Source organism: Chlorocebus sabaeus, chromosome 16, assembly GCF_047675955.1.
Source record: "Chlorocebus sabaeus isolate Y175 chromosome 16, mChlSab1.0.hap1, whole genome shotgun sequence".
In the NCBI taxonomy this organism is placed as follows: Eukaryota; Metazoa; Chordata; class Mammalia; order Primates; family Cercopithecidae; genus Chlorocebus; species Chlorocebus sabaeus.
The window spans coordinates 1,600,744-1,614,062 of NC_132919.1; the positions used below are offsets into that span (position 1 = coordinate 1,600,744).

Here is a 13,319-nt window from a genome sequence, read left to right on the forward strand (position 1 = left end):
CCAAGGTGGGCAGATTTTCTGAGGTCAGAAAGACCAACCTGGCCAACATGGCAAAACCCCATCTCTACTAAAAATACAAAAAATTAACTGGACGTGGTGGCACACACCTGTAGTCCTGGCTACTTGAGAGGCTGAGGCAGGATAATTGCTTGAACCCGGGAGGCGGAGGTTGCAGTGAGCCGAGATTGTGCCATTGTACTTGTACTCCAGCCTGGGCAACAGAAAGAGACTTCATCTCAAAAGAAAAAAAAAGAAGCTTTAGCATGTGTTACTTTATTTTTACCAAGGTGGAATAAGGAGATACCCTTTTTTATCTGATCAGATTGAGTGTAGGGACATGGATTCCCCCATAATTTGTGAGAATATATAAATCCAGGCAACATTTTTGGAGATAATTTGGAGCGAGTACAGAAGTGTCTAACTCCCTTACCCTACAACTCAACAACCCTGCTTCTAGGAATCCATTTGATAGAAAAACTTGCACAAATGTAAAAATAAATATGGGGCCGGGCGCGGTGGCTCACGCCTGTAATCCCAGCACTTTGGGAGGCCGAGGTGGGTGGATCAGCTGAGGTCGGGAGTTCGAGACCAGCCTGACCAACATGGAGAAACCCCATCTCTACTGAAAATACAAAATTAACTGGGCGTGGTGTCAGGTGCCTGTAATCCCAGCTACTCAGGAGGCTGAAGCAGGAGAATCGCTTGAACCCAGGAGGCAGAGGTTGCAATGAGCTGAGATTGTGCCATGCACTCCAGCCTGGGCAACAAGATTGAAACTCCGTCTCAAAAAATAAATAAATATGAACAAAGTTGTATGCTATGTCATTGTTTATTGTATCAGAACATATCAGAACAACCCAACCATCCACTGGCAGGGGAATGATTTAAATAGTTGTGCTAAATGGAATCTCATGTAGTCATTTTTTTTAATAAAGAGGTAGCTTTATTTTATGGACATTGAACTATATCCAGGATATATTGTTAAGTAGAAAAGCAAGTTGAGGCCGGCCGCGGTGGCTCACGCCTGTAATCCCAGCACTTCGGGAGACCAAGGTGGGTCAGGAGTTCGAGACCTACCTGGCCAACATGGTGAAACCCCATCTCTACTAAGAATACAAAAATTAGCCAGGCGTGGTGACACGCACCTGTAATCACAGCTACTCAGGAGACTGAGGCAAGAGAATCACTTGAACCTGGGAGGCAGAGGTTGCAGTGAGCCGAGATTGTACCATTGCACTCTAGCCTGGGCAACAGAGCAAGACCCCATCTCTAAAAAAAAAAAAAAAAAAAAAGCAGCTGAGAACAGTATGCTAAGTATGCTAAAATTTTGTTTTTGTTTAAAATATTTGTTGACAGGTACACAGAAAAACATCTGAAAGAAAGCACCCAATTGTTGATGAGATTCTCTGAGCACTGGGATAAAAGGAGCTGCCCCTGGCCAGGCGTGGTGGCTCATGCCTATAATTCCAACACTCTGGGAGGCCCAGGCGGTGGAGCCCTTGAGGTTGGGAGTTCAAGACCAGCCTGGCCAACATGGTGAAACCCTGTCTCCACCAAAAAATACAAAAATTAGCCAGGCGTGCTGGCGGGTGCTTGTAATCCCAGCTACTCCGGAGGCTGAGGCAGGAGAATTGCTTGAACCCGGGAGGCAGAGGTTGCAGTGAGCCGAGATCATGCCACTGCACTCCAGTCTGGGTGACAGAGTAAGACTCCATCTTAAAGAAATAAATAAAGCATGGGGGGAGCTGCCCCTTTTCTTTTCTGACTAGGTAATATGTGAGCAAAGAATTCAAACAAGACCAAAAAGCTGCCAGGCAAAAGCAGATTCTACCTCTCTCCTTTAGATTCAGACCCACAGATGCCTCTGGGGAGAAGGGAAATCTCCGGTTTACTTTATACATGTCTGTAATGTTAGTACTTTTTATTTTTTTAACAAAGATCATTGCTTTTTTATTATACTTTATTAAATTCTATCTACTAACAAAAGTAAAAAAGAATGTTCACTGTAGAAAATTTGCAAACCATACAAAAGTTTCAGAAGAAAATAAATATCACCTACAATCTCACCTTCCAGAGGAAAATACCATTTAGTGCCTTTCCCTTGAATCTGTTTTTATGCATATACATCCTTTTTACAAAGTTCATAGGCCGGGCACAGTGGCTCATGCCTGTCATCCCAGCACTTTGGGAGGCCGAGGCAGGTGGATCACGAGGTCAGGAGATCGAGACCATCCTGGCTAACATGGTGAAACCCCATCTCTACTAAAAATAAAAAAAAAAAAATTAGCCGGGCGAGGTGGCGGGCGCCTGTAGTCCCAGCTACTCGGGAGGCTGAGGCAGGAGAACCGTGTGAACCCGGCAGGCGGAGCTTACAGTGAGCCAAGATTGTGCCACTGCACTCCAACCTGGGGGACAGAGCGAGACTCTGTCTCAAAAAAACAAAACAAGACAAACAACAACAACAAAAAGAAATATTTGTTTAGCCAATCTTTTATCAGCAAACATGTAGGTTGTCATTTCAGAAAAATGTTTTGCACATGAAAGAAAGAATAGCCCTTATGAGGCACACAGGGTCCAGGACAGCAGAGAAGTCCCTGCAGTTAACCCTTCCTGACCCCATCCTGCAGGGTCTCTGCCCAGGCCTTCCAGGCCGCCTCTGGGAGCACCACCAGGGCCCTGGGCCACCTGGCCCGGAAGCCTTGCCTTTTCCCTGTGGAGGGGCAGAGGCTCTGGTCTGTCTGTCCGGGCCCTGGGATCATTTTCCAGCACACAGCACAGTCCAGTCCATGGCAACTCTGATCCCATCCAGTCTCCTCACTCCCCAAATTCAAGGTCATCAGGGTTCCGGTGGCCTGGAGATGGGTACAACATTCTCATACTCAGGTTCCTCCTGCCTTTCCTCTTCAGCCTGCTTCTGGGGATCCTGTTTCGGGAAGCCAGCCCCAGAGATTGGCTCCTCGGCGCTCCCTGAACTCTCCGTGCCAGCCCCCAGCCCCCGGGCCACTTCCTCTGGTCTGACTGCCATAGGCCCTGTGGCCCCAGGAAGCCCAGCTTTTGGGGCTGAGTTGGGGCTCTGGATGACAGAGCCAGAGGCCAGGCCAGGGCTGCCCTTTTTCCGATTCAGGGCCTGACGTGGAGGCTTAGGGATGGCCCTCTTGACCTTGGGTTCTGCCTGGCCTTTCTGAAAGCCACCAAAATGGCGGAAGACAGAGCGGACAGGGCCTTCAGATCCCCGGGGCGTCCCCACCAGCATGTAGACTGTGGTCACAGGGCCTGAGCTCTCCTGGACACTGCCCTCAATGGCTTCCACGTGCTCAGCCACTGTCCGGCCACCAAGTAGGGGCCGTCGGTGGCCAGTGGCTGAATCTCCTGGACTGGCAGCCGCAGGAAGGGACTCATCTGTTTCTGCTTCCTCCAGGCCTGTGGACTCTTCGGCTTCCCGGCCCTCAGGACCTGATTGTGCCCCCCGGGAGAGCCTCTTGGGCTTTCGGAGCGGGCTGGAGAGCTCCCCTGAGCCTCGGCGACTCTGTGGCGCAAACTTGGTACCTTCAGCAAAGGAGACCGATGGCCGCTTGGCCCGAGCTAGACTGGAGGTGCGCGGGATGGCGAATGGCGTGGAGGCGTCCTCAGGGGGCGGGAAAGCACCTCCAGCCAGGCTGGCCTCTGACGACTCTGCCTGGGCCACAGGGACCATCCCTGGCAGAGGAGACAGAAGAGCTTGGCTGGAGCTGAACTGGCCACCCCAATGCATCCTACCCACAGCTCAGTATCTTCCAGGAGGCCTCAAAAATAGGGCAAGGAAGAGGAGAGAGGCAGAAGGACCAATTCAGCTAGACACTGTTACTTCTACACTCTTTTTTTTTTTTTTTAATTTTTGTAGAGATGGGGTCTCACGATGTTGGCCAGGCTGGTATCAAACCCCTGGCCTCCGGCAATCCTCCCGCCTCAGCCTCCCAAAGTGCTGGGATCACAGGTGTGAATCACCACACCTGGTTTCTATATTCTTTTCTCACCACTTCTCCCTACTTTGAAATACTGTCACACTCTAACCAAGCTAAAACTATTTTGATGTCACCGAGCCATATCCCTCTCACCTCTGGGCCTTCGTGTATGCTGTTCCATCTTCCTAAAACACTATTCCCTCCCCTCCCTGACTTTCACTTGGTTAACTCTTACTGATTCTGCTAGATTCGACTGGGATACCACACACATCTTCCCTGACCCCAGTCACCCCAACATGGCTAGCGAATGAGCCCCTACTTGTATGTCCCCCATGGAGACACCTATCACTGTGTCCTGTCATTGTCTGATGACTGCCCATCTGACTCTAAGCTTGGTGAGGATAGGAATCTGTCTTGTTATCTCTTGCATCTCCGGAGCCAAGAACAGTGAGTAACACAGAATGGGCCCTTAATAACTGTTTGCCGGCCGGGCGCGGAGGCTCACGCCTATAATCCCAGCACTTCCGGAGGCTGAGGCGGGCGGATCACGAGGTCAGGAGATCAAGATCATTTTGGCCAACGTGGTGAAACCCGGTCTCTACTAAAATAGAAAAATTAGCCAGACGTGGTGGTGGGCACCTGTAATCCCAGCTACTTGGGAGGCTGAGGCAGGGGAATCGCTTGAACCCGGGAGGCGGAGGTTGCAGTGAGCTGAGATTGCACACTGGACTCCAGTCTGGCAACAGAGCAAGACCCAGTTTCAATCAGTCAATCAATCAATCAATCAATCAATCAATAACTGTTTGCTGGGGGACTATAGAGGGGGTTGTGGTGGGCAGGGCTGCTCAGGGGCTATGTGGGCTGTCGGGGGGCTACCTTCGTGGGGTGGCACACAGTAGGCAGGAACCTCGTCTGCCTCTGCAGACTCAGGATCGGATGAGAAGGAGTCATCAGAGGCCCAGCCGGCAGAGGGTGGCTCGATGAAGCTGTGGTTGAAGGGGACCTCCGGGTCGTGATGTGAAACTGTAGAGACTCCAGATCAGGCGCCTGCAGGACCTGATGCAAAGCCTTGTCCAATCCCAGACCGCGGCCCCCAGCGCCCACTGACCTGTCACCCAGGGTAGCTTGTGGGAGCTGAGGGAACCGCAGGGCAGTGTGGAGCCTAAGCTGGTCAGTGTTCCCCAGACCTGCATCTTCATCCTGGACACGGTAGCTCTATCTCTTGCTGGCCTGAGTGAGGAGGGCAGGGACAGTGGTCAGTACATAAGACCCAAGGTGACCCGGGTCACCTTGGCAGGGTGTGACAGGGTGACGACCTCTACTTCAGTGACTGTTGACTGCAGAATAAAATCCAAATGATTGAGCCCAAGATTCAGGCCTGCCACAGAACCAAGTGTGACTCTAGAGTCAGACGGCCCTGAGTAACAACCCTGGCTCAGACTTCACCTCCCTGGGCCTCAGTTTCCACATCTGTAAAACAGATCCTGTCTGTCTATCTATCTATCTATCCATCCATCCATCCATCCATCCATCTATCTGCAGGACCTGGCAGGGTACCAAGTATTTTGTGGGGGCTTTTCCAAAATGCAGCTCTTTGTTATTATCATCCTAGCTGAACCCCAGCTCACCTGTCTCTCTCTCTCTCTCTCTACTTTTGAGACAGAGTCTAGCTTTTGTTGCCCAGGCTGGAGTGCAATGGTGCAATCTTGGCTCACTGCAACCTCCGCCTCCCAGATTCTCCTGCCTTAGCCTGCTGAGTAGCCACCGTGGGCTCTATGCCCTGGGCCAGTGGCAACTGTATCTGCTCATCTGTGAATGCCACACAAGCACAGAGGAGGACGTGCTGGAGGACTAGGACAGGAACTAGCAAGAGAGCACCAGACAAAGAGTCCAAAAAGGCGGAGAGGGGCTTCCTGTGTGCCAGTAACCAACTGGATCACCTCAGGCCTCAGTGTCCTCTGGGAATTGAGGACAATAATCCTCCTGGCCCCACATTCCCTGTTCCAAACCTCCAGGCTGTTGTGAGTCTCAAAGAAGCCTGGAGTGTGAAGAGGTTTCATAAAGGAACAAAGCTCTGTGTAAGCCCCGCTGCGGTGGGCCCCCCCAGCCCAACCCTCCCTCCCCTCTCCGTCTCCCAGGAAGCTACATTCTCTGCTAACCCACTGCACAGACATTCATGTCACTTTCCTTTGCGGGGCATCTGAGGCCTGGTCTCTTTCCCTCCTGGCTCCTGCCGTGGTCCCAGTCCTCCTCCTCTGGTCCCTGCGGGTACCAGCTCTCTGCCTCCCACTGCAGGCTCCAGTTCGCCAGCCTGGTGCCCGTGTAACTCAGAAACTTACTCATCGAAAGCTTCCAAGGAGGGCAGGCAACTGACCCGGTGTCTCCAGTGTCTCCAGGCCACAGTCACTGCCAACTACCTCCATCACCTCTGACCCACGTGGGCAACAAGGGCCAGCCCTCCCCACCCCCTTCACCTCTGACCTATGTGAGTGACAAGGCCAGCCCTCCCCACCCCCATCACCTCTGACCTATGTGGGTGACAAGGCCAGCCCTCCCCACCCCCATCACCTCTGACCTATGTGAGTGACAAGGTCAGCTCTCCCCACCCCCATCACCTCTGACCTATGTGAGTGACAAGGTCAGCCCTCCCCACCCCCTTCACCTCTGACCTATGTGGGTGACAAGGTCAGCTCTCCCCACCCCCTTCACCTCTGACCTATGTGGGTGACGAGGTCAGCCCTCCCCACCCAGAAAGGAAACCAGATGCCTCCCTGCTCCCACCCCATGGCCTGAGCTGTGTGGGGAAGGGACGGGCTAGTGTTCACCTGTCCTTGAGGTCTGACCGGGTGCCCCAGCAGCAGCAGGCACAGCAGGCGAGGCCCAGGAACAGCAGCAGCAGAGGCACAAGGCTGCTTGCGATAAGGGTGGCGTCCCGACTGCGAGAGCCTGGGGGAGCCGGAGATGGGGGATATTCAGGCCTTCCTGTCTCCTACACATCCTGTCTTTGCTCTGAGTTGCCTGCTACCCAGAAGCTTCTTCATGGGGGTCTCTCCTGCCTCCGGGCAGCCTCTCTGCTGGCGTGTCCCCTCCGCAGGGTCTGTGGCCCATTCCACAGATTCTTGCCCCTGAGGCCATGTCAGTGTCCAACCACCCTGCTGTGCATTTCATGGCTCTAGCCTGGTTTCGCAGGGGGCCGGGGCTCTGTCACACCTTCAGGGAGCCCCAGGGCATCCACACAGAGCTCAGGTATGAAGAATGTCTCTGGGCCGGGCGCGGTGGCTCACGCCTGTGATCCCAGCACTTTGGGTGGCAGAGGCAGGCAGACCACCTGAGGTCAGGAGTTCGAGACCAGCCTGGCCAACATGGTGAAACCCTGTCTCTACTAAAAATACAAAAATTAACCCGGCATGGTGGCGGGCACCTGTAATCCCAGCTACTCAAGAGGCTGAGGTGGGAGAATGGCTTGAACCTGTGAGGTGGAGGTTGCAGTGAGCTGAGATCGTGCCATTGCACTCCAGCCTGGGGGACAGAGCAAGACTCCATCTCAAGAAAAAAAAAAAATGTCTCTGAAGTGGGCCCAGACTCCCTGGTGAGGAACTGGCCCTGAAGCCCATGTGAAAGGCCCGCCTTTCCCTGGCTACTGCACCCTGCAGCCTTCTTCCACCTTACCCGGCTGGCAGGACCCGGAGACAGGGTGGCAGGGTCCCTCTGGGCATTCACAGGGAACTGAGCAGTTGTTTCCATGGAAGCCGGCTGGGCAGGAGGTGTTGCAGCTGTGGAGTGACATGGAGAGGCGGGCTGAGGGCTGGGTGAAGGGAGGGGCAGGCAGGAGACAGGCAGGGAGATTTCCGGGCACTGTCCAGGCAAGTTGAGGAAAGGCTGCACAGAGGCCTGACCTAGGCCCCTGGTACTCTCCCGCCCCCAGGACCCCCGTCCTCACCTGGGCCCCCAGTAGCCGGCACTGCAGACACATTCCCCTGTCACAGCGTCACAAGCCCCCTGAACACAGGGGGGGCAGGTAGAGCCGCAGTCTTCCCCAAAGGTGCCAGTGGGGCAGGGGTCTTCACACCTGGCGTGAGGCAAGACTCGGGGAAGGGGAGAGCAAGGCAGGCCTGGTCCCTACCGTGGGGCCACACCTGTCCGCTCCGGGCTCCTGGACTCAAGGACCCAACTGGCCACTCCTTAGCAGTGAAGCTCAGGTGTAAATAGGGCCTTGAACTTGGGGCCGAATCCAGCAGCTGACAGACTACAAGTCCCCAGAGCGGGAGGCGGGCAGGAAGCCTCAGAGGGGAGGGAGCTGGGATCCTGCCCAGGTCCCCCCAGAACTCATTGCTCTCCCCAACTCTTCAACAGGAGGGAGGCCCCTGGGACTGCATGAACCTGTGTGTCAGGGAGGGGTGGTGCTCTCAGAGAGAGCCACTGAGGTGAGGGTCCTGGGGGGAGGTGCACCCCACCCTGAACAGAATGGTGAGCTCACCTGGGCCCCAGCCAGCCAGGGTCACAGCGCTGACAGTGGCCAGTATCTGGCTGACAGGCCTCCCCACGTCGGCAGTGAGAGCACTGCTGTCCGCAGCTCTCGCCAAAGGTGCCAGGCAGGCAGGGCTGTTGGCACTGGGTTCCGTTCCAGCCGGGCTCGCAGGACTCACAGCTGCCTGTGTCTGGAGAGCACGGCTCATTGTGCTTGCAGTGGCCACAGCTGGGGAGAAAAGGGCTTTGTGGGAGCAGTGGGGGTGGATGGATGGAGCGCCCACCCCTTCCAACCCCTGTACTCCACGCAGGCCTTCGGGGGCCCTGGAGAGTGTTCAGGTCCCACCTGGGTTACTCAGGCAGGTTTGCACCTCAGTTTCTCCACATTGTACAATGAAGACAAATGAGGGCTCTTACAGGATCCCATCCCTTTCCTTCGAAGCGTCTACTCTGTGACCATCTTTCCCTGGGTCCCAGGCTCAGCGGGAGGCAGCAGCCCAGCCAGGGCAGCCGCATCACCACCAAGCTCTGAGTCCCATCTGCCAGGTCTGCCAGGCCTTCCCTCCTGCCCTTTCCCTTTCCTTCCTTTCACACCAAGCGACCCCGAGGTCTGGCATGAATGGAACTCAGTAGTGTCTTCTACTCCATCACATGAAATAAAAAAATGTAAAGTGTTTTCACCCAGGGGTCCCCATACCCTGGGCCATGGACTGGTACTAGTCCATGGCCTGTTAGGAACCAGGCGGCCGCATAGAGATGAGCGGCGGGGGAGCCTGACCGCCTGAACTCTGCTGCCAGCCAGATCAGCGGCAGCCTTAGATTCTCATAGGAGCGCCAATCCTATTGTGAACTGATCACAGCAGGGTCCTGGTTCCACGCTCTTTATGAGGATCTAATGCCTGGTAATCTGTCACTGTCTCCCATCACCCCCAGATGGGACCATCTAGCTGTGGGAGAATAAGCTCAGGGCTCCCACTGATTCTATATTATGGTGGGTCATATAATTATTTCATTATAGATTACAGTATAATAATAGAAAAATTGCCACGAAACCAGTCCCTGGTGCCAAAAGGTTGGAGACCACTGTTGTCACCAATATAATTTCACATTCGCCATATCTTAATTTCCCATTGATGCCTAACAGTTACTTGAAGCTTCTCCCTCAGATGCTCAACTATCTGGGATCATATACTTGGGTCAGATCCATTAGTAGGGGAGAAGAAGGGGAGTTTATAAAAGTCATTTAGCTGATCTGGACCAGCATTTTTATTTTATCATTATTTTCTTTGAGACGGAGTCTCGCCGTGTCGCCCAGGCTGGAGTGCGATGGTGTGATCTCGGCTCACTGCAACCTTCTCCTCTGGGGTTCAAGTGATTCTCCTGCCTCAGCCTCCCAAGTAGCTGGGATTACAGGCGCCCACCACCACGCCCAGCTAATTTTTGTATTTTTACTAGAGATGGAGTTTCACCAGGTTGGTCAGGCTGGTCTCAAACTCCTGACCTCGGGTGATCCGCCCGCCTCAGCCTCCCAAAGTGCTGGGATTACAGGCGTGGGCCACTGCGCCCATCCAAGGATGAAATTTCTTATGGTGAGTGCAGCTGGTCAAAGTTTGAAAGCCACTGAGTCCTAAAGGGACCTTGCCCAGGACCTTTGGTCATTCAATCCACTCATCTATACATATAGCTTGCTAGCAGTGCTAGTATTTTTTGCACAGCAGTAAACGATGAAATGAGCAGGCGGGGCTGGACCTGGGCAACAAAGGGTTTTTAAAGTTCTTGTTTCGTTTTGTTTGAGACGGAGTCTCATACCCTGTGGAGTGCAGTGGTGCGACCTCGGCTCACTGCAACCTCCGCCTCCCCGGCTCAGGCGATTCTCCTGCCTCAGCCTACCGAGTACCTGGGACTACAGGCGTGGCCAGGCTAATTTTTGTGTTTTTAGTAGAGACGAGGTTTTACCATGTTGGCCAGGATGGTCTCAAACTCCTGACCTCAGGTGATGCGCCCCCCTCAGCCTCTCAGAAGTGCTGGGATTACAGGTGTGAGCCACCGCGCCTAGACGTCTTTTCCCCTTTCTCGTCCCTCTGCTTCGTATGTTTTTTGAGGGGAGCACCGCAAAGCCCTGACCCCTCCTCCCGGCGCCCGGCCAGGTCCGGCACCTGTCTCAGCCCTGCCCTCGCACCTGACTCCGCCCCACCCCGCCCACCTGTGTGCACCCCGCCCCCGCCCTGCCCACTCACCTGTGTGCGCCCCGCCCCCGCCCCGCCCGCTCACCTCTGTGCGCACTGCACCCCGTGGCTACCAGCCGGGCAAGGCAGCTCGCAGCGCGCTCCGCGGAAGCCGGGCGGGCAGGTGCACTGGCCGGAGGCGGCGCTGCAGCGGCCCCGCACACACTCGCACTGCTGCCGGCACTCGGGACCCCACCAGCCCGGCCGGCAGGCGCAGCGGCCCGAGTCCTGGTCGCACGGGGAGCCGTGGCAGGTGCAGCGGAAGCTGCAGCGGCGCCCCCACCAGCCCGGCTTGCACACGCAGGCGCCCGTGGCCTGCTCGCAGCGCGCCGCCTCGGGGTTGCACTGGCACGGGCGGCGGCACGTGGGCGACCACCAGCCCGGCTCGCAGCGGCACACGCCGGTCGCGGGGTCGCAGCGCCCGTGGGGGCCGCAGGTGCACGGGAACTCGCAGTGGGCGCCCCAGCGTTGGGCCTGGCACTGGCACGCGCCCGTGGCTGGCTCACACTGGCCGTGCGGGTGGCAGGGGCAGTTCTCACGGCAGTCGGGGCCCCAGTACTGGCCCGGGCAGCCTGCAGGGGTGGGTACGGGAGGGGTCAGCGGGCTCAGGGCCGCGCGCGGACCCCTACCCTGCGTCCCCTTAGGCAAGGAAAAGGGGCACGGGGCCCATCCTCCAAGAGCCAGGGACAGACCCTCTGAACAGCCGGCAGCCTGTCCTGGGCAACACTCACTTCCTGCTCCGCTCTGACCTACAGAAAACCCTTAGCCATTAGTGGGAGGCCCAGCCTCCCATTTCACATTCAGAGATCCTGAGTGGGCAGTGGACTTGCCCAGAGCGCGGCACCGAGGTGGGTGGGCCTTCCTCCATGCCTGCTCCTCCCTGCTGAGGTGGATCCCTGCTGGGCTGGAGCAGAGACGGCTTCCTCCCGATCTCAGTCCTGGATGCTGCCCGCCAGGGTGGCAGGATAAGCCACCTTCCCCTAGTGATTCCTTGATTCCTGGTGCCCATCCTCTGGCTTCCCAACGCCTTTCCCTTCCCTCTCTTTCTGCCAGAAAGGGCAGACAGCTGAGCCAGGGGCCTCCTTCCATCCACTGCCCATGTATAAGGCGTATGTGGGAAAGAGAAGGAATATACTCATTTCGCCAGGAACGGGAATCACAGGTTTTCTGAGAAGTGGAAGAGGAAGATGCGCAGGTGGGCAGGGCTTTGTGAATACGGGTGAAAACCCAGTGACTCAGGCCATCTCCTAGGAGTGTGTGTCACTTCCTGTCTCTGGACCGCGATTCCTCAGTGAAGCTGGGAGGGTTCCTGGCCCTGCTGTCCTGAGGCTACATGGCTACCTGCCTTGCCCGCCCCCACACCACTGTCCCCGTACCCAGCTCTGCCCAGCAACTTCATCCGGCCCTTGAGACTCACGGGAGCTGCAGTAGGCCCCAAAGAATCCAGGTTTGCATCGACAGAGGCCTGGCTTCACACACACCTCATCTTTCTGGCAGGCATCCGGCCCCTCACAGATGGCTGAAAGACACCCCACCCAGGTTGGAAAGACAGGAGCAGGACCAGGGGACACCCCTGCCCTCTCACTGGCTCCTGGGGCCATGCCTCCTCAAGAGGTGCCCCTTCAGGCCTGGGGGGCGCCACAGGAGAAACCCTGGCTCCTGGTGTCAGGAAGGGCAGGCCCGGGAGGGTAGGAAGGAAGGGTTATCGCTGGGCTACGGCTTCCCTTCTCCTTGGCTGAGGGTCTGTCCGGCTACTCACGGATGGTGCATTCTTGATCCTTCTGCCTCCAGCCTGCGCAGCACTGCAGCTCAGCAGAGGGGCTGTGAGGCAAAAAGGGGTCAGCTGGACAAGGCGGGGGGGTGCAGCCTAGCCCTGAGCAAGGTGGATCACTGTCTCTGGCTGAGGTGGGGCAGGCTGGTTTAGCCTTAGCTAGGGAGGCCTATCAGATCTTTACGGCTCGGGTCCCCAGCCCCTCCTCTCTCCTTCCCTGGCCCTTCCACCATCTGCCCTGGCTAGCCACTACCTGCCAGGCCGCCATCAGCAGCCCTTCCTTCCAGCCCAAGTCCCCTTCCTAGTCTCCTCCTTCCCCTAAAGGCCTCAACACTGGTTCAACCACCCGCCATCAGACTCCCACGAGACCCACCTGCTGGCCACACAGACGTGTTGCCCATTGGGGTCCAGCTCAGACCCCTGAGTCCCCCGAGTCCAGAGCAGCAGCAGCGGGAGCAGCAGCCCCAGCCCCATGGCAGCCGGCGCGGTGGGAGGGCTCGGGTTCATCTGGCCCCCACAGCTCCCAACCCCCTCCTTGCTTCCTCTCAGGGCTTTTCCTGAGGAAACCAGGCCGGAGGGGCGGGCTGCCATGAGGCACCTCCCTGAGAGGGAGGGGGTGGCTGGAAAGACTGACACTCAAAAAAAGAAAGGAAAAAGAAGGCAATGGCAGGGCTGAGTGGCCTCGGCCTGGAAGGGCCAGAAGGATGAAGTTGCAGGTCTCTGGGTGCCTGGGCCAGGGAAGCGGGTGGAGCGAGGGTGGGAGCCAGGGCTTCCATCAAGCCACACTCCCAAAGCAAGGCCCGAGCTTCCAGAAGCCACCCCCGCTCTAAGTGACTGAGCAAGGAGACCCGCGAGGACCGCTCAGCCTGCCTCTGCTCCCGGCAGGGTTGGGAGGCGGGACAGACATGGACAGAC

The 13,319-nt window shown here is 56.5% G+C and overlaps 1 protein-coding gene across 3 annotated transcripts; it reads right to left on the bottom strand.

Moving 5' to 3' along the window:
- Window positions 1-810: 810 nt before the first annotated feature.
- Window positions 811-13,209, bottom strand: SCARF1 (scavenger receptor class F member 1). Of its 3 annotated transcripts, none has more exons than XM_008009790.3 (11): window positions 12,778-13,209; window positions 12,393-12,454; window positions 12,051-12,152; window positions 10,680-11,205; window positions 8,419-8,637; window positions 7,882-8,010; window positions 7,611-7,714; window positions 6,767-6,887; window positions 5,050-5,171; window positions 4,818-4,964; window positions 811-3,696 (listed from the first exon to the last, which is right to left on the bottom strand). In XM_008009790.3, exons 1-11 carry the CDS (start codon window positions 12,993-12,995, stop codon window positions 2,837-2,839), a joined length of 2,610 nt encoding a protein of 869 aa, XP_008007981.3. In that variant the 5' UTR covers window positions 12,996-13,209; the 3' UTR covers window positions 811-2,836. The 3 variants fall into 3 exon arrangements, with proteins under 3 accessions (XP_008007981.3, XP_008007982.2, XP_072860665.1); XM_008009791.3 differs by having other exon boundaries at window positions 3,473-3,696; window positions 4,818-4,927; XM_073004564.1 differs by lacking the exon at window positions 811-3,696 and adding an exon at window positions 3,703-4,677.
- Window positions 13,210-13,319: the final 110 nt, after the last annotated feature.

Excerpts from the sequence above, each read along its gene's own strand:
- SCARF1 (XM_008009790.3), bottom strand. The coding sequence starts at position 12,995 with ATGGCAGCCCGCCCCTCCGGCCTGGTTTCCTCAGGAAAAGCCCTGAGA. Across the intron at positions 12,153-12,392 it reads GGATCAAGAATGCACCATCC|CCATCTGTGAGGGGCCGGAT; the intron begins GTGAGTAGCCGG and ends GGTGTCTTTCAG. Across the intron at positions 7,715-7,881 it reads GCCGGCTACTGGGGGCCCAG|CTGCAACACCTCCTGCCCAG; the intron begins GTGAGGACGGGG and ends GTCACTCCACAG.